This window comes from Tyto alba, unplaced genomic scaffold, assembly GCF_018691265.1.
Source record: "Tyto alba isolate M040663 unplaced genomic scaffold, T.alba_DEE_v4.0 Super-Scaffold_5, whole genome shotgun sequence".
Taxonomy (NCBI): domain Eukaryota; kingdom Metazoa; phylum Chordata; class Aves; order Strigiformes; family Tytonidae; genus Tyto; species Tyto alba.
Genome location: NW_024881326.1, coordinates 15,997,652 through 16,018,916, shown reverse-complemented (window position 1 = coordinate 16,018,916; position 21,265 = coordinate 15,997,652). Strand labels below are relative to the sequence as shown.

The 21,265-nt window shown below is 38.8% G+C and overlaps 1 protein-coding gene and 1 long non-coding RNA gene across 8 annotated transcripts in view; one reads left to right on the top strand and one right to left on the bottom strand.

Annotated features, from left to right (window-relative positions):
- DACH2 (dachshund family transcription factor 2) overlaps window positions 1–13,122 on the bottom strand; it is a 311,886-nt gene extending 298,764 nt beyond the window's left edge. For all 7 annotated transcript variants that reach the window (XM_042807358.1, XM_042807360.1, XM_042807363.1 and 4 more), the window contains exon 1: window positions 12,523–13,122. In XM_042807358.1, coding sequence (XP_042663292.1) covers window positions 12,523–13,013 — 491 coding nt within the window. In that variant the 5' untranslated portion in view covers window positions 13,014–13,122. The remainder of the gene's footprint in view (window positions 1–12,522) is intronic.
- Window positions 13,123–13,440: 318 nt separating this feature from the next.
- LOC116959080 lies at window positions 13,441–20,099 on the top strand. The gene is made up of 4 exons (XR_004405631.1): window positions 13,441–13,605; window positions 13,977–14,119; window positions 19,201–19,291; window positions 20,000–20,099. It is a non-coding gene; the product is annotated as an uncharacterized LOC116959080 (long non-coding RNA).
- The last annotated feature ends 1,166 nt before the right edge of the window (window positions 20,100–21,265 follow it).

The following is a 21,265-nucleotide window of genomic DNA, read 5'->3' as shown; positions in this document are numbered from 1 at the left end:
TGCCTAACTGTGCATGTGCTAAAGGACTGAATTTTTCAAGCGCACTATCTGCAGTCGAGGCCTTCTAGCACACAGGAATCACAAACACACTGCATCTGCCAGCTGAGTCTCCCTGTTCTTTCTTTTTCCTCCCTGTAAATCAATAACCAACTCCTATTAAGGGTTTACACTTTGTGGGACACAATTTCACTGTGCGCCAGCAGGAGATGGACATAAGATGTGGTGTGTGATGTTCTTTTGTCTTTCCTTCCCCCAACCCAGAAAGCAGATGGATGGAGCACCCATTATGACCTAACACTGGCAGGACAATAACTTAAAAATAACCACATCTCCTTCTGAAATCATCCACCCACCTCAGAGCACTGAAAGGCACTGGGGCGATGGCTACGTTCGCATACCTTTTGTAACATGCAGGTAGAGGACAACCAGCATAGGCAAGGTTCCTACTTTTGTTTGGTTGACAAACACTAGAAAAACAGTTACACAGAAACAGACAAACTTGCTTTAGGTTAGAAGCCAATAAAAGACCTATTTAATTACACTTATAGATGCAAAACAAAACCAAAAATCATTCAGACCCTAATACAACACACTGTTTAAATCAAATGCAGTGTTGGTAGAGTAAGTCCCTAACCTAGCTGGCTTACATGACAGACTTAGCAGCAGACACGCTCAACCCTGTCAGGTATTTAACTTACTGTTAATAGCCAAGTTAGGGAAAAACAAAGAAGACATAGAGCTTATACTATCATAAGATTCATATGCATGGATTAAAAAGTTCTTAGAGTTTCTACCTGAATCAGAATACACCAGCATAAAACCTCAGTCACTCACCTGATCTTCATTCACAGGACATGATTTCTTAACATGTATTTAACAGTCTACTGCCATACTCTGAACTACTCTACAACAGTCACTGCATCACTGAGTAAAAATGCCTACAATAAATATAAGCACAAATATTTGTTTTGTTTAGTTTCTTCACCAACATGAATACAGATTCTCCTAGAATAATAAAGAGTTAATTTTTTCAGTCACTAAGATTAAAAAGCTATAAGGATGAGTAACTCCGAAGATGGAACAGTTTAGAGGATTGCTGAGGGGGTAAGGGGCAGTAGAGTTTTTAAGAAAGCATATTAAAAAGGCAAGATAATCAATGATCAAAAACCTCTCTAGCTTAGCATGCAAGAGACAAGTATTTCATGAAACTGCAAGACAGAAACCTTCTTGAGTTCCAGCAGGAAGACACACATGTGTTTGAAGCAAAAAAAGTCAGTTGCGCAATGGGTAAGGCAATTTACAGAAGTGAAGCAGAAAGAAGTAACAACAATTATGGTTCTGATCCAAGACAAGAAATCTTACTCCTAGTGTTTGATAGCAGGATCCATTAGCCTTCTTAAGCTATTCGAGAGCAAGGTCTGCAGTGTGTTACAGTAATCATCCTGGCCAAACCTTTCCTGAGAGCTCCTTCTGAAAAACACACTGTGGCTGCCAAAGCCAAGCACAACACATCACCCCTTCCACACAGGTACAGGTCGGAGTCAGTGTGGCATGCTGCTGTGCCACATACATGTGTCATGCAGTATGGGAACAGAAAGGATATACAGCATTTTTACCAAGTCTTACAGTGAGAGCACAAAGTACACTGACAGATCACTTTGTTTAGTTCTCTGCAAAACAGTCAGAACAACCTTGGAACAGGTAAAAATTATTTCTTAATGATGAGATGCTCAAGTCAAGGTACTTTTCAAAGTCAGCCATGAGATACATGAATTGACATATAAAAAACACCAAACAAAGCCTTACAAGCCTACCAAAAAAACCTCCAGACCTACAGATAACAAGCTCATGCAACAGAGAAAACACAACACTGAGTCCATTACCTTACCTCCAGCTTTAGGATTCATATTCTGCTGGTTTCTAACTGCCAGCATTTTACTACCATATTCTGTTTGGGTTTTTTGTTGTTGGTTTGGGGGGGGAAGTTGGGAGGTTTTTTTAAACATGTATTTTGTCTCACTGGAAAGACTTTTTTTCCTACCTCTATTTTTCAGTATTACCTCAGAAGCGTCTTAGAAAATTGCCCTTCTTCAGCACACAACAACATTTAAAAGTACGAGGACAAGAAGAGGCAGCTCCAGAGACCTGCAGCAGTGAAGCGAGGTGCCTTCATCAACTTTACAAAAAAACAACAGGGATAACATTTCACAGACACAAGACATTTTGTGATTAACTGTTATAAAAACAATCTACTAGCTATTATGCAAAACTTGTACTAGGCAAAAACAACTGTTATATGTCTAAGAAAAAACATAATGTATAATATTTTAAATATACTGATACAAGTTCTAAATGAAATTCAAAATATTTTATCTTTAAACTAGCTTGATCTTCTTAATTAGCAACTCTTAAATTACTGTAACATAGAAGTAACTAAATCCCCCTACTGGCACAATGTCTGTGCTATGAGCTTTCTTACAGACACTTTTTTTTAAATTACAAATATACAAATATTCTTTCTCAGGTAGCAGTGGGAATTAAGACAAGTCAGCTCATCAGCACACACATATAAGATTTCAGGAAATCATCCAAGAGACAGAGAAAGTACAGTCTGAATATGACACGTTGGATTCAGAGGGTTACAACTCTCACTCTGCTCCAGGAAGGAACAACACAATGGCAGAGCATCCACACTGGCCTGCCTGAGCAATCTGTCTGTAGGGCAATGACCACAGCAGTGGCTAGCCAAGACATCTACTCGTAGCTCCAACAACTCCCACATAATCCAGTCATCCCAATAAATGCCAATAAGATCTTTCTTCGACAGCACAGTTATTTCAATTGTGTAAGTTGGCTGCCCAGCAAGGCTGAGAGTCTCCATCCTTTAAAATACTCAAAAGCCTACTGGACACAGCTCTGGACAACCAGCTCTAGCTGATCCTGCTTAAACAGAGGAGTTGGACTAGATGATCTCAAGAGACCCCTGGCTACCTTAACAATTCTGTGATTCTGCAAAACACATTAGATTTGGAACTCTGCACACTGATAGTGTGATATAATTTCAGTTAACTTTCTATACTAAGTGTTCTATTTCCACTGTCCATACAGGTTTGGAAACAGGAGAGAAAAACGGCTAAATTTTCTGTTGATTGAAAGTACAATGAGGGCATCCCAAACTAAAAGTTCTCTTGCCACAGACTGGACAGAAATAAAATTACATGCTGAGAATGTTACTCACTTACATGGCTATGAGAAGTATCAAAAGAAATTCAAGACTTATAGTAGAGACACCAAGATAGCTCATATAGCCATATAAGATCACTTAGGAAATTTAGTTCACATCTATAGCAAATGCAATTTAAACTAAGTATCTGGCTTATTCCAAAGCTTCTCTCTTTATAAATAGGTACACAAAATTTTCCAAAAAAAAAAAATATCGAAGTTGATTGCCATGGTTTAGGAGAGAGTGTTTAGAATAATCCAGAAATTTAGCTTAAGTTGCATTTCATATATATGTATGTATGTGTGTGTATGGATATATTTTATTAATCAATATATGTGTGTGTGTATATATATATTTATTACATAAATCTCATATTAAATGTAACTTCCACTTTTATGTACAGGGTAGCTGTAAGGTGTTATTTGATAGAATATGAAAACTGTGATCTCCAGAGCCTATGGCTAGGAACAACAGTGAGGAAAACTAATACTAGACTAGCGAAAACAAAACAATGTGGAAAAATAGTACTGAGATTCTTTCAACTAAAAATCAGAACTGTTCAAAATACTATTAGGACTTGAAGAGGTTCATCCCACCAGAAACAAACAAACAAACAAAAAAAACATAGATGTGGCATTCAAAACAGTAAGCACAACCTTCTGGCATGAAGAACATTTCTGCTTCTTAAAACAGGAAACCCTTAACAGTCTTACAAGCTGGTGAGATGTATCAGGTTGAGTCTTGAATAGAATAACTGAAAAGGAAGTGCAGTGCTGATGCAAAACATGACATATTTCAGTACATTCTAGTCATAAACAGACTAGACTGCACATACTTTTTGACCAAATAAAATAGGTAACATCTTGATTCTAAAAATGTAACATTTAACCCAGAGACCCCGAAGCAATTTCTTCTTTGTTTTTCCCTATTTCACCATCAGATATTCAAGCAAAATGATGTACTTTACAGATGGAGCACAAACAAAAAAAAAATTCAAAATCATTACAGGTGATGACATCAATATTTTAGGTCTGCCCTACTCTCTACTTGTCACACACAACTACAGCTAGTGTTGAGGGAAACTGAACTTGTGAACTGAAGTGGAACAAAAGTTCAAAATATGTAAGATTTTCACCTGATTCACTGATACGATGCATCACAGAAGCTACCTAGCTCAAGGAGAACAGAAAACTAGTTGAATTGCTAGGAAAAATCTGAAGGAACGTATATTAAGGATCTTTTCAATACTTAACATTCCTATCATATATTATAAAATGCATTTCATTTCAATACTTTGGTGTCTATGTGCAAAATCCTTAACTAATACTGTTACTAGTAACCTTCAATTAATGACAATATTAATGGAGTTATATGAAGCATAGATAATAGAAAACATGCATAATACAGCTAGCTATCTCAACTTTTACACATTACTAGTAAAAAGCCTGTTAATAAAGAATAATCCAATAAAAGCACTGTTTGTGATGGCACTACCATACTTTTTAGTAGAAGTAAAAAGAATCTCCCTCCTAAATAACTACTAAATGCTTAGGGTTCTAACATATTGCTGCAAGCTATAATGGTTATAACTGTTAATCCAATACACCTTTTATACAAACCCATAAACACACGAGTGGAAAAATAGCACAGATGTTCATCTCTAATGCAATTTCCATTCAATTTCCTAAGTGCAGTCCCTGTGTGCAAACTAGCTTAACGTTATGTTTAGCTTGCAAATTCTTTTAATAAATAATGAATGCAATAAAACTGGTAGATCAATGGCAAGCTGAGAAATCATAAAAAAGCCTTTTGTGCTCATGCTGTTGCCGATTTCAAACTTTAATCCAGCGACAGATCGATACTACTTTTTCTTTTTAACCCATCACATAGATAGCAGACAGACTAGATGTAGGTTAAATGCTGTTACCAGATATCAATTTCCAGAAACTTGATAAGATCAGACACGCTTGCAATAGAACATTTTATACCTTAACATATACACAACAATATACATTGCCAAACATTACACTTTAAGCCACTGGACAGTAATAATGCAAGCACTATTCATTTGTTTTGGTTCTTACTTTTTGGGGAAGTGGTGTTTGTATCTGAGTCAAGAAAGGCTCAGACACAATGTATTTTAAGGAGCAAAAGGTGCTTAGCAGGTCAAGATGTACTGACAAGGAAATATAATCTCCCCATGCTTGTTAGTGACAATGAACTTCATACGCACACAAAACACCATAGCTGTGCTACCAAAAAGAAAGCAATGCACACGAATTTATGTTTTATAGCATTCAGATACTGGAACCTTCTGGGACAGGTATCAGAGTACATTAGTCAGTAAGTATTGGTGTTTCTTACAGGCTGTAGAATGGGGGGAGAGGGGACGCCCTATTACTAAGCCACTTTGGATAATCATGCTTTACAAAGAGGGAACAAAGATAAAAACCGTGTAGCCCCAAGGGACAGTTCTAATATCAAGTACGATAAATTTAAATCACTAAGAATCATTACTAACTAATGTACATGTGCTTGGTAATGCATGTTTAATTGTAACATATAAAAATCTTGCCTTTGCTTACACCAAAGGAACACATCGCAGACGGCAATAACTCTGAAGTCTCCTCATTATGTTTGGTTTTGCTATTAGGATTGTTTACATAAGCAATCATTAAAATGCTGCATTTCTATACACCTACATGGCTTTATTATGCTGATAATCACATGAAGAGCTTATAAAAGAAACTAGATGGGAGTTTTCTAGGCATTTTAAAGTAAAAATTTGAAGTGTTTTGTTGATAACTTCAGAAAATACAAAATTTTAATTTCTGGAACAGGCACAGATAAGATTAAAGCTCTTCCTACATTTTTGGGGTCTGATCTTGTTCTTCCTGAACATACCCATGTGAAAACACTATATACATGCAATTCTTTGAAACACAAGTTTTAAGTATGTCCCACCTTGGATGAGAACAGCTCAGATCCTAGAAACATTTTTAAGTCCTTTGCCCTTGTTCTGGCAAACTTCCACTGGCATGAAAGGGAGGTTCACCTCAGCAAAGTCAAAACAGGGACTTTATGGCCCAGATTTCAACACCTTTTTAATATTGATACTGACAAGCAGCTCTTATACAACATGAATTCCAGCCTATAAGCAACAAAATAAACACGATAGATTTGTTTAAAACATCTCAGAATCCTCATTTAAAATATTTTCTGAAAAATTACCAGCAAGGTAGATGTTAGTTTCTCACCCTAAAGCCACTGCCATACAGCAAAACACGATTTTCTAATTCAGTGATTTTTGCTGTGCTACTCAGTTCTACCAAAGTTGATTTTCACCTGCCTTTAAAACAAATGCACACACACAGAAGCTGCATGTCCAACCACAACCCCAGTGTGAGAATAATTTCCCATCTACAGAGCTGGTCACTTCTGGAGGCTTTTTAAGTATAATGCTATTGCCACACATTGATATATTGGCGAATGAAAGGCAAATATAACAATGCTAAAGCTTAAACTCACTTGAATAAACTGTGAATTTCTATTACGTATATTGTTTCCTTTATCAAATTGGAACTACTGGACCAAGAATACCAAGAATGCCAACATAAATCTAGATCTGTTACAGCCAGTTTCTCCAATTTATTCTCAGAAGCCTTAATGACAAAAAGTCAAAGTTCTTCTGTTTGGGAGAGAGATTAGCAAAAGGAACATTCATGATCATTTTTAACATTACAATAAAGCATCATAGAGAAAGAAAATCAGGTTTAACGAAATGAGTGAATCAAATTACAAAATAGTATGTTTACCTTCTCAAGAAAAACAAGGAATACCACAAATGGTTTAAAACACTAAGAAATAAAAGCCAATGAAAACTGTGCAGAGCCTATGTGGGAAATAGATCTTCGTTATTCATGGCAGAGTACTTGACACTCTATGCAATCTTTTCCAGAATTTAAAACCATTCCACAAAGACACATTCCAGCCTCTTTTATGATTTGCGTTCCACAGGTTCTGCTCCAAGATAATGGATACCAGACTATACAGATCAGAAATTAACGGTGATCGACAACTTTTCTAACATATCCGACACTAAACAGTAAGTAGTAACAGAAACATAATAAACAAGTATTCCTATTTTAAATCTAATGTGTTGAATCCACACACATTTACCTTGGAAAGAAAATTATTAATAAGAATTTATTTAAAAAAAAAAAAAAAAAAAAGAGAGAAAAAGCTTTACTTCAGCCTGTAATCAATTTGGACACAATAATATTCTATTTATAGCAACACTTTTAACATGTTCTAGTCTTATATTATTTATTTGGATCATTCCTATCACAATGAAATATTAATGTTGAGAAAGTGGTTACTCTATTAAGGAGCTATCCTATGTTTAGATTTTAATATTGATCTCGACTATTTTGGAATAATTAATCCATCTGTATGAAACTGTATTTGTCTGCCTTTGTGTTATAATATGATCAGAAGTTTAGCATCTTCCCCAGAATGATGCCATGATTGAATCTGTATTTTGACCTATTCCTAAAGGCAATTTAGTTATTCCAACAGAAGGAGGAAAAGGGGATACCGCCACTTTAAAAGCTTCAATCTCTTTGACATTGCTGGCAGTGTATGGGAACATTAATGCATCTGTCATGATAACAAGCTAAGAATAACATCTAGACATCAAACCGAGCAGAGAATCCATCTGAAGTGATTCATTCAGATCTGTCTCATTGATTTATTAAACACAGGGCAACATCTGCAGCCTCACAGAGCCGCTTGGCAAAATTAATGCAAGATCAATTCAAATGGAAAAAAGTGCAAAAGAGATAAATCAAAACACAATTTGCATGCAGTTCCACAATCAGGCTTATTGGGTGCAAATGCTCAATTTCCCTCCCAAAGCAAATGAGTTTAAATGTTGTTTTATCTTTGTAGAATTGTGTGATTTGAAGTGACAGTGAAGAGTTCTGCAGGTTGAAATGGTGAAAAGAAAAAAAAAAAAAGGAGAAGAAATGCTTGCAAAGACCTTTTGAATATGCAACAAGAATATCATTAATACCTAATTGTTTAGCTTTTTTGTCTTTGATACAAAAACACAGTATTTTTCAGTTGTAGGAGTCTCAGTAGAAAATTACATATGTATTATGCACATACACATGCAGGAAACATACAAATACTCCATTTTGGAGGAAAAGCATGTTGCACTTCAAATGGGGAGCTCTATTGCTATGAAAGAAGGGAATTTTAATCAAGCCTTCTCCAGATTAGATATGCATCTGATGAAAATACTCAAGTATTTTAGTAGTTATGAACAAGCACTGACTTTCAAGATGTCAAAAAAGAATGAGGGATTTTTCCAAAAGTATAATTAATCTGCTCAGAAAGTGTAAAAATTCCTTTCTGTGTCTCTAGCAGAATCCACTATGCTAGTGATCTCTCTCAAGAATGTTTTGAGTCTCCTCTCCAAGGAGGAAAAGGAAACTGATCTTCTTTATTTTATTTTAACATGATAGCATCTCCAAAATTCACAAGTTTGGCCAAGTCTGAATGCATACTAAATATTTACTTAGTCAAAGTTTATATAATCAGATGTCCACATTTAAAATCAATACACAAGGAAGCTCTGTGCAGTGCTACATGACTGGATTGCTTTAATTATAATCTTGACATCATTCTCCTAATAGAAGACAGAGTATTGCTGACTATAGTATAGCTTTTAATAGACAACACGACTAGACCCTCATTATCTCATAAAATAAAATGTCTGCATTTAGTGCTTAAATGCATTTCTAAAGCCTTTTATTGTTTGTGACTAGCCAAAGTAATACAAAGTATTATCTTAACTGGGTATTTTACATCATAAAAAACAAGCCACGTACTGGAATACTGTTCTCTGGGAAATATTCTTACTATTCACTGAATAATCCAGACTAGTACTATGCTTTTTCAGTAGCCAACAGCATCCATCAAATACAAAACCCTGTAGAATAGGTCACGATCATACTCATATAATCCTAATTTTAAGGATCGGTATATTTACCATCATAAAAATGTTCTCGCCACAGTTTTAAATCTCCTTTTTAAATAAAACCTCATTATAGTTTTATACTTTAAATAAATGTTATGCTTTACTAAAAATTAAGCATGTGTCCATAATTTCAGTAATCTTCTAAGGTATTGCAAATTGGCAGCTAAGTTTTGTAAATACTTTGTACTCGCTATCCACTTGAAGATGTTACCTGTAATGAAATGAACTGTTAGTTTCATTTTACAAACCTTGCTTCCAAATTAGATTACACGATGATGACTAACAACAAGCAAAGTTAGGAACATTTTGTTTACACATGAATGAAAATTACATGTGTACTGTCTTAAAAATACAAAGATCAACGATGCTAAATGTAGGTAACTAGTATTACATACACAAAACATACAAAAAAACTTTTGCTTTCATGTATATTTCTGTGGAGCTCTTATGAGCTCAGTAGACAATGTCCACTAAATAAAAAAATGGAATAGAGTAAGCAAAAGTAGAATTTCTCTTTTTTCAATTATATATAATTGACGGTTCATATTCCAGTTTAAAAAATTAAAACTGTACACTAACATAATAGATGTTGACTTTTAAAAGTCAACCAACATGGAGAACAGTGACATCCAGCATCTCTTACTGCTTTTTCTGACCGTTCTTGATTTTAGTTCAGTATTTCTACAGTATTCAGATACTGATATAAAACCCTATAAATTAAAAAAAATATATAATACAAAAGCAACGCACAATATTCTGAGTTGAAAGTAATGCTTGAGTCACACAGTAAACACATATCAAAAGGTTTGCTTCTAAAAGGTCACATTTTTTCAAGATCTTGCTTCCCAGATACAGAACCTAAACACTGTATGTGTACCTACAACAGTTCTACCGCATTTCACTTGTTTGGTACAATGTACTGCTGTGGTTCCCAGGTCACTTCACAGTAAACAAATATTAGATCACTCAAATATTTAGCTATTGTTAGCCAACATTCCCTCCCATTAAGTATGGGCTGTTCAAGGAAATAAACCATCTGTAAATAAAATGGCATAGTAAGCATTCAATTAGCATGATGGAATACAATTAACACTGTTAAATTACAATACTTGAGAGAAGTTTCACATGTGCTGATAACATTTGTCACGCATCACACCTGAAACCATGACTGTAAAAATACATTGGTATCAGTAGGTTATTTGATTCAGTGGCATTTTCCTTGAGCGATGTTTCAATAAATGAGAAATATTTTAGGAAATGTAAAGGGATCTGCTACTTCTGAACAGGTCAAAATACATGGTGTTTTCATAACCAGGCAGGGAGAGCTTGTGCTTACACACATGTTGAATGTACTTTCTTAGCTGAGAGGTTTGACTCCATTCAGATATGTTTCTGCCCTATTAGAGTGCCCCCCTCAACAGTGCTCTTGCCATATTTTCAGTCTCTGACCAGGTCTTCATTCCACTGACTCCTCCTTTCAGACCCTCTTCTTTTAGAGCATCACTCAGCTTCCCTGGCCACCCTTCTCAACTGCTCTCTGCATTACTTATTCCCTTATCCTGTCACAGCCATAAGTTTTCATCAAAGGAAAAAATAACGCCATGAAATACAAGTTCTAAACATTTAACATTCTGCATCTCTGGATCTTAAATCATCGGTTGTAAGAGAGCAGAAATCATCAAAGTCAATCTAAAGGCTGTATCATCAAATCAGATCCTGCATTTCCCCAAGGAAAAACTTTGGCACAGTCACAGAAATTAAAGAGACACATTTCTTTAACAGTCAACTTTCATGTCAGTCGAGTTTCAGAAACATTTCAGAGAAGCATTTCCATGTTAAACGTGCCCCTTAGTAATCTTACAGTAATTTTATTCAAATACATTAGTCTCAGACCTTACTTACAACACCATCATTTAATAAGGCAGTAATGATGTCACAGAGGTGCATGACATTGAAATAAACAGGCAGTGAGAGAAGGTGTTACAGAAATGGAACACGAGCAAGAGAAAAAAGGCATACTTCAAGTACATATACCTAGAAATTGAGTGCAAAGCATCTCTAAAGTGTCACCTGTAACATAAAATAATTTGAAACAATACAAATTCTGCTAGTCAAGAATGTATGTCCGGTCTGCTCCTGCTTAAACTCACAGCAGCGAGAACAGGATCAGGCCCCCAATCAGCGCGTACTGAAGGTGTTCTTGAAAAACCCCACCCCACGCATTCAGTACTAAGCAGTTAGAACTGGCGGCACAAAAAACAAAGTTAATAAATATTTGCATGCTGAAGTCAGGCACCGCACTCAAAGCTCTCTGAAACAACCTCTGTAAAGAAAAGTTTCCTGCCATAGAGAAAGCAGGAGCACACTGAAATGCAAATGTTTCCGAAGAGGTATTTCACGAACCGCTAAACTAATAAGTGTCACTTCCAGACACCCCGTTTTACACCCTACCCCACTGCACTATGTGTTCCTACTAAGCCCCGAGAGTTTTTGTGTTTATTAGATCATTATCATTTCTAAAGGCAGCAGCTATGAGGTCACAAACCGGGATTATAGCCCCAAGTATGAAGGACCCAGCAGGGATCTCCCATGAATACAACCCTCTCTGGGGTTAGTGATTTAAGCGCGACGGGGCAGGGGCTGCGGCCACACCAGACCTCTTGATTTCATGACGTAAAATTATCCCGGAACGATACCGAGCAACAGTTTGCCCGCGAGCCGCCCGGCCTCCCCTGGCGGGCAGCTGCCGGCCGGGAGCCGCCGCCGCGCCGCAGCCTGCGCTCGCCCTCTCGGGAGCGAGGAATCCTGAGGAGAACTGGAAGCTTCAGCGGAAGAAAAAACATGGACAAAACTTTTTTTTTCCTTAAAAAACAAAAAACAGAAAAACAAACAAACAAACAAAAAACGTATACGGGAACTATCAGCTCTCCCTGCTAGAGAAAAAGTTTGAAGACCGGCGCGCGGAGTCGCCCCGCTGCTCGGCGCTACCAGCCGCCTCGGGGCGGGAGGGATCCCGGGGAGTTCCCGGCGCCGGCCCGGCCCGCCGCCCCCAGCCCCGCTCCCCAGGCGGCGCCCAGGCCCGGCCCGGGGCTCCTCCGCGCGGGGCCCCCCCGCATCCCTCCCCCCTCCCCACACACACACAGCGGGAGCCCACGGGAGAGGGGACGGGACCCGGCAGCCCCCACCCGCGGGCACAGTTCCCCCGCGGGCCGCCGGCCCCCAGCGGCCGAAGGAAGAGCGAAGTTTCGCGGCTCACCTCGCGTTGGTGCAGTCGTTGTACAAAGTTTCGAAGTCCTTCCTGGTGATGAGCTTGCAGCGGTTGACGCCGGGCTGGATGGCCCCCAGCCCCCGCAGGATGCGGACCTGCTCCACCGTGCACACCACGGGCGATATATCCAGCCGCTTCAGCTTGGTGTAGACCGTGTGCAGCCCTCCCACCAGGTGCTTGAGGAAGAGATCAAAGACCTGCGGCAGGCAGATCAGCTCCTGCCCCTCCACGAGGAACGAGGCTACCTTCACCCCGTGCAGGTCGACCATCTTACACTCGTTGCCGCCGCCGCCCCCGCCGCCGCCGCCCGCGCCAGCCCCGCCGCTGCCGGCGGAGAGGAAACTGTTGACGAGGCTGTTGGTGAGGCGCGGGGACTCCGCGGGGCTAGAGTACAGCGGGTCCGCCCGGAACAAGCCCGCCGAGCCCCCCGCGCCGCCGCTGGAAGTTGCGGCGATGACGGGCGGCGCGGAGACAGCCATGGCCAGCCCGGCTCCGCCGCCGCTCGCCTCAGCCCCGCGCGCGCACTCTCCCCGCGCTCTTTGCGGTACTACTAAAAACAGCGCCGCGCGCCCGCCCTCCCACACGCAGCGGCCGCCGCCAGCCGCGCGCCCAGACCCCTCCCCAGCGTTGCCGCGGGGAGCGGGGGGTGGGGGGGGGAAAGAGTGACAGCGCCCTCCAGCCAATGCGTCCCGCCCGCCGCCAGCGCGGCCTCGGCGAGTGGCTGCCGGGCGGCGGGGCGGGGCGGGGCAGCGCCGGCCGCAGCACCTGGGCCGCGGGGCGTGAGGCGGCCGGGCCGGGCCGTACCGGGGTTGCCGGGGGGGCGGAGGGCTGTGAGGGGGAAGTGGGCGCCGGTCTCGCCCGTGGGTGGGTGAGGAGACCCCCCGCCTCGTTCGCGCCTCTCGCGGGCGCCCGAAAACTCCGTCTCTGCGCCGCGGGTTGGGAAAGTTTCGGTGGGCTCTACCCGCCCTGTGAGGGGATCCCGCGAGCGCTGCCCCGCTGCGCTGAGGGAGGGGAAGGCAAGGCCGAGGCCGGCGCCCTGTCCCGGGTAGCTTCAGCGGTCGATGCGCTCTGGTACGTTCCTGAGTGTTAAAACACCTGTGCCCTGTCACAGCTGAAAAATCGGGAGAGACGGGGCGTGGGGAGAGAGGGTAGCAGTGCGCGCCTCCGTTAGGTGAATAATACATCCGACTTGCCACTTGCTGAGAAACCCAACAACGCGCGGTTAACTCTTTTCTGACTGGGCGGTGAAAGCAGGGGCAAGTGAGTCAGGTCTAAAGCAAACTCGGCCCCTCCAGAGCAGGGGGCGTGCGCGGCTCAAGCGGGGCGAAGGGAGGTTGCGGGAGCGGGTGGTCGGTCCCAGAAGGCAGCGGCCGTTCTCGGAAGGTCTTCCGTGTAATTGCTTGAAATTTCCAGATTCGAGTGCGGCATCGGTTGTGTTTTAGATATAGTGGCACCGGTCCTCTGCTCGCGCCTGACTGTCGGGCAGCCTCCAGAAGCACCATATGGTACCTCATTCAGTTTCCATACAAGTAAAACCTAGCAGTCCTGGGAACCAGACATCCTATGTCTTCTTCACCTGAACCAGGTCAGTTGACACAAGAACTGCTAAGTTTTGGTGTCCCTTCTGCCTGAACAAGTGGACTCAAAAGGTGGTCAGACAAATTTCATATAAAGGAATTGAGTCTGATTGATACACACCTAGCAGTAGTCAGGACAGACTGGCTAGGTTTGTTATTTGCTTCTTACCTTCTCCCAGTGTACTTACATTATGCCTCCTTTCCCAGCATCTTCCCTTTATTCCTTTGTATCAACGTCTTTCTTTCCTGTTTATTTCCGCTTTTTTTTTTTTTTTTTTCAGTCTTTTTTCTCTCTTTACTAGTCCTTTAACTTCTCCCCACCCCCCCATTTTTTTTTTAGCTTCTTCCTAAAGCATTCGGTAAAAAAAGCAAGCAGGAAAGTATAAACAAAACTTTTGAAGTGAATACCAAACAAGCAATACTAACAGAGCATTTCAGTGATTTCCATGATCACACTGCCTGTGCATGCCATCTCCTTCCTTTTGTTGAGCTTGTTTATGTAGGTACCCTTTCTACAAAGTTTAATATTTTTGCATTATAAGTAATCCCATTTTAGATGAGGGGAGATGACTGTGTGCCAACTAAATTGCTATATTTGTTAAATTAAATGAACTAAATTACACTCTGGAGGAACCTCACTTTCTCTCCATTGATTATATGTGTATTCTAAGATGACTAGCCACTTGTTTTAGGCCCCCTAGCCAAGATGCCTAAAACTAAGGCAGAATTTTTATACAAGCTAGGCTTAAATTAATACCTTTCAATAAGAATGCTCATATTTCCTAACTAATTCATGCATCTTTCTAGGATCAGAATCTTAGATTGGAAGAGCTGGGGGGCAGGGGCTATTTACTTCAGCAAAGTGTTTAGTACAATCAAGAACTGAAAACATCTGAGATCTTTATATACTGGAAATGATAGAAATAACCAACTTCAAATAGAAACTTTGGGGGCTTAATTTTCTGGACATAATTACTATTAGGAGATTCAATAAATCAGATTTAAACATTTCTCATTGGCTTTGTCCTTTAAAGACATTTTTTGCTTTGAGATTAATGTGATAATCAAATTCCACTGTGAGAATTCTTTTTCCTTTTTGACTTTAATGTCTTCCATAAGCTAAACATATTTCTAAATAAAACTGAGTTTTTGCAAGGCCAGAGGAAGCCTTGCGCATCAACACCCAGCAAGTTGGAGTGGCATGAAGCAATATAAAATCATAAAGGCTGTAGTAAAAACAGTACCCTTGAGAGGTGACTATCCATGGAAAGAAGAACTGCTTTTAAACTAAGAAAATGCTCAAGGTTTGAGAATTAATACCCGGCACCTGTCCAGTTCAACTAAGCATATACTAACTAATTGTATCGATTAATATTATTATTTTTCTGTAATTTTATCTAAGACAAAGCAAAGTAACTAAAGCCTAACAATCATACAGTAATATCTTGTCAGTTATAAAGTATCCAGATGGTTTATTTGAATGGAGTCCAGCAATATGTAATTTGAATGTGTACAAACTAGTAAGCTTTCCTATAGCTGAAATAAGTATTTTAGATTATTTATTTAAAATTAAAGTTTCAATATTTTTGTTCCTTTTAGACTGGGATGCAGAATACCCTGTTAACACTTTCAGCTACAGAAATCCTGGTGTATTATATATTAGTCCTGTATAAAAATTGGCTGTGTTTGTGTGGCAAAATGTCAAGCAAAGGTTCTGTTATATTTGTTTGGTTTTGTTTTTATCATCATTACATATGCCCCATTGGAGTGAAATGTGAAAGAGCTCTTTTCTGACACAGGAGAAGAGGGGAAAGCCCCAGTCAGTCCTGATAGGGCCAGTCCACAGCGTTTTAAAAATTACTTCTTGCCAGCTGGCATAAATGTGGCTATTGGCTCACAGGGATCCTCTAGAGAAAATGATGGGTGACACAACTGACTAGGAGGAGACAATGACAAAAAAATAATCATAGCTTTTTAAGTGAAGCAATAGGGAATTAATTAAAAATAATAGTAATTTTGGTTTTAGATGACTGGAAAGCTCAATAATGATGTTTGTGTTTTATTTCTGTCTACTGTAGCCAAACATAGGGCAGGACAATAAAAACAGGAATTCCATAGATACTGCAATGTAAAGATTCCCAGTGATTTTTTATTATTAAGAAATTTTTATAGAGACCTGATACAGGTATGTCCAATGTGAGTAGATTATAGGAGAAAATGCTAGGTTTTAGTGAAGAACTTGGATCTTCACTAAAATAACCAGGAGAGATGCATGGGAACATAGACTTATGAAGGTCAGAGGTAACAGTGGGCTGAAAATGAAGGATGAAAAAATAACTGAAAGATGCATTTACAATGCACCGTAGTCATAACAAAATGAAGCACCATTTTTTCTGAGTTCCAGCCTGACTGGAGTCCTTGTGACAGTGATATTCTCCTAGTCCTTAACAAAATAATTACTCAGGGCCCAGTCTAAAGCTCTTAACTTACCCTGGTGATCTTGGAGTTTACATCGGGAGCATGCAAAACACTGACATTGCTAATTGTGAGTAAAGATTTAAAAAGGATGAAAAAGCCTTTTTTTTTTTTTTTTTTTGCTAGTTTGGTGTTTAATGCCTTGGTTTACTTGGGAAAGAGTAACCATGATTATATCAACAAATGTAGGCCACTGATGTGAGAAAAAGATTCTGAAATTAGTATGTCATTCTTATTGCCCACATTTTTCTAGATGCACTAGTACTTGACACTTGTATTCAATTTATTTCTGACATTTCAGCAGAGGCTTTTTTGGGATTGTGGCTTAAAACTTCCCACCTGAACATCAAGGATTTAAAATAAAACTGATGAATCTAAATGTCTAAGTATCAATAGAAAAATGATCCCTTCTCTTATGTAATTAAATGTATTGTATTAATGTGTGCATAATGCAGAATCAATAAATAATGAATTACCACTGATTGTAATTGAATGTTTTCATAATTCTATTGTCAGCCATGATAAATAATCAGTACATTTATACTGCATTAAATTAATTAGTGTGTCATTTCTATTACATACATCAGCAGTGAAGTAATGCAGTGACATCTGTTTCTAATGTTTTAAAGATGTGGTATTCCTTATTAAGTAAAAGGAAGAGTTATTAGAGGTATTTCCTGTGATTGGCAGTTAGACTGGTACAGTCAAAGAGATCAAATAAAGAAACTTGCATTCTCGGCAAATGCTGCATTTCAACCCCTAATGCTAGTGCGTAACAATAATTGGAGTGAATTTTGCTTCTTCTGGCTTTCAGAAAATCTTACCCACCTTTCTAGAGAAAGTAAGAGTGATCATCTCTCCCTCATACAGTCCGGGAAGATTTTAAAATGCAAGATAATTAATGCTTTACAGAAGAACTGAGCATCCACATCCATTCCTGTATCCATTTTTCTGCTTTAGTCCTCTGCATATACAAAGGAATTCCCCTGCTAGGGGGTCATTATAAAGTCACAGATCAAGCCTTTTTCAGCTGTGATGTTCTTACGCAGATGTATCCGGACTATTGGGTCTGTAATCTTTGCTTGGAAATCATACTAATTTGACATATCTCAGCACTTTGGTGGTACTCATACTGATGTACATTACTTGCAAAGGAAATGGGAAATTGAGTAGATGTTGCAAACATGGGAATTGAAAAATGAAAGAGTAGAATTGAAAGAATAGAATAAATGGAAGGGAATATATAGCAAATAAACATGAATCAAATTGTGCCAGAAAGAGGGTTATTATTTAAATGACTCTAGGTATTATGAATTGGGTGATCACCTGGGAACAGGGTGACATGAAGTAAAATACACTGAGCAACAATTATGGACTACAATAGAGGTCTCGGATTCTTGATTAATGCTGTCTTTTCCAAGACACACATGGACATCCTTAACTTTTCTGTACCATCTTTAAAAAGAACAATTGGAAAGTCTAATGTTAGGACTTATCTTACTGGAGTCCTTAAAATCCATAAAACAGCTTTTAATTTTGATGTTAAAATTTTCATACTATCAAAGTACCTCATAATATTTAAGAAAAATTGAAACAATTCAGAATGATTTTATTCTTTTCAGTGAAAGTCTGATAAATTGCTTTCAACTGATCACTGACTACATTTGCTCAAATTTGAGAGTGGTCTCTGGAGAGCCATGTGCATCCTGCAGTTTGTCCTCATGGCTTGCCAGGTACCCGGAGAACTCCAGACTTGCTTTGGACTGCCTGTCTGGGCATAACTGACAGCTGGCTAGTTCACTGGCAATGGCTATACACTTAATTCTCTGCATGCTCTAACATCATGTCCCAGCTCTCTGTGAGTCCGCATATGTAGGCTTCATCCCTGCACAACAGTTGAGTGTGATTTTGAGCCTGCTCTTGGGACAGTCCTCAACAGATAGAGTCTTTGAGACAAGCTCTTCGGTTCACAGAATCTCCACTGAACTCAACAGTTCAATTTTTACTTGAGGCGTGAAGGATTTGACCATTTACTATAGGAACGTGAGAAAATTAAGGCATAAAAATACCCTCTCAAACAAGGTCCCATCTACTTCTCCTATTCATTAAAATTTCACTTGACTGTTATAACTGAAGAGATGTGCCCTTCGATGCTTAGACACTGTCACTTTTTGTATAAACAATGTGTAAATACTGTTGTCCTTACAGCAAGGAGTATGTTTGTTGCATAAAAATGTGAGTAGTACCTTTAAGATCATTGCAATGAAATATATGAACACAAGATGCAGTTGTTGCTAATGATTGACTACTTTAATCTGGATTTTGGTTTTTACTGAGGATAGAAGGCAGTAAAATTGCAAAGCCAGGACCTTAGTATAATAAGGCTGTATTACATGGGATACAGTCATCATTAAGGTTCAATATTGTTTGCAACTTCGTCAGGAAAAAAAATAATACTGTTAGATGTGTATTGAAGTTAAAACACACTTTATAGAAAACTACTATGAACACAATACTATGTACTCAAATATATTCAGTAAATCATTATACCTGAATGCTTGTTAATATCCCCAGAGGAACAAGATTAACCTCATCTCTCACTCTATATTTGCAGGTCAGCTAAAGAAAGCAAAAGTTTTCCTGTGCTGTCTTTTTGAGCATCTCAGCCCTAATCTGAAGGCACCACCATCTAGTGGGATAAGAAGGTATTTAATTTTTCTTTACATTTTTTGGTATTTTTAAACATGGACATTACATTCTCATTCAAGTAACAACAAAAAAGTGATCTGTTTCTGTTTATTTAAACATATAAGACTCACATGGACCTTTCATTAATTCTCATATCTTCTGTTTAACTGCAAAGCATTTTCCAATAAAAATCTTAAGAGTCATTTCCATGAAAATAGGTTTTCATAAACAGAATTTTATCAATGAGAAAACAATTTATAGCTATCCAGACTCAGTCAGAAGTGTAATTGATTTATTGAACAAGTATTTTTAGTATTTTATTGAATCTACTTTGTGGAAATCCAATTGGCAGAATTATTAATATTGTGAAAGTAATTTTCTTGAGCTCATCTTTAAAACCAGTATGTATTTTAGAGAGTAAAGATACATAGTTTCAGATTTCCATACAGCCATTAAATGTACAGCATTTGGTTGTAAGTATACTCTGACCATTAAGTCCCATCAAATTTCAAAACTGAATGCAAAGCATTCATTTTACCTTGGCTCTAAGAGTGACCATTTATTGTACTATGCCCGTACTGATATATGGTCTACTACCTGTTCTTAATTTGATTTTCTTTTTATGCACTTAACAACTGGAAAGGATAATGGCAGATAGTTTATATGGAGGTGGGAGAAACATAAGGGTGAGCAGTGTGTATTCATTTGTTTGTTTTTTTTCTCAGAGAATGCATGCATCTGCAGCTGTTATCCTAAGATGCCTCCTTGTGTTCAGGTCTCATTGATCTTGTTACAGCATTTCACACATACGGGGATAATTGGTTTACATCATTCAGGAGTGCGTATCTTTTATAAGCATGAGAGTAAATATTAAGAAATTACCATATTTTAAAATCCCACAGATATAATGATGATATTTTTGAATCTAAACCAGTAATGAAATGATAAAGATTTAAATACTTCATGACACAGATAATATTTTACTATTCAGATTTTGGGCCTGCCTCTGTTTCCGTGGAACTGAATGGTATTTTTGCCTCAGATACTACTAGACATTTCAATGTTTAACTATCTTCAAATTATAGAAAACTTATTGACAGAAATTAGCATCAGTGGGTATTCTGCACTGTACATCAATTTTATGATACTGTCTTCTAAAATACTACATTTATTCTGAAAGCCATACAGTAATATCAGTCTATATTGTCATTTCTTATTGAAATCAATCTGGAGTTTTGAGTAAAAATCAATGGAACTGGTCCAAAGTGGTTGAGGTAGTACATGCCATTTTGATACTTTGTTCCCTAAACCACAAATCTGAAAAGGTTAGAGGCGTTTAATTTAGAATGCAAATTAACAAATTTGTAAATACTTTCATTTGGAATACTGTTTGCAGTTGATGAAGTCCAGGATGTTCTACCTCCCACTCCCTTAGAAGAGCAAAAATCCTGAATAACTCTTTAGAAAACAGTCTAGGATATATAGGTAAGTTAAGGCCGGTAATCTGTACAACTACTGGCTCCTGATTTCACACAGACTTTGCCAAAGCCTTTCCCTCAGAATTCTCATCTATTTTTCAACTCCCAAAGGAGTGAACCTGGTCCTGAAGCCTTACTGTCACTGTCTGCTAGCTCTTGGTCATACTTTTTCACAAACCTGAAGGAGGTTGAAAGAAGATACAATGAACCTAATGCTTTTTTCAATAAAATGAACTATTTCATGAAAATATCTACAGTATATTCTGCAGTTCTTTACGGGAAGTGGAGGGAAAGGTCTCATCGGGGATTCATTCTACTATTTCACCATTGTTAAGGAAGCATGACCTAGAGAGACTGAATCCATTGTACAATTGAGTCTCTCTGAATATCAGTCAAAGGAATACAGAGTGGGGTCAGAATCAGATATTTAAGAGTAGGTTTTGGTTTTATCCTGACCAGTCTTCTGTCTCTCAAAATCATTCTCAGTACATTCTGTGGGGCTTTGGATAAAGT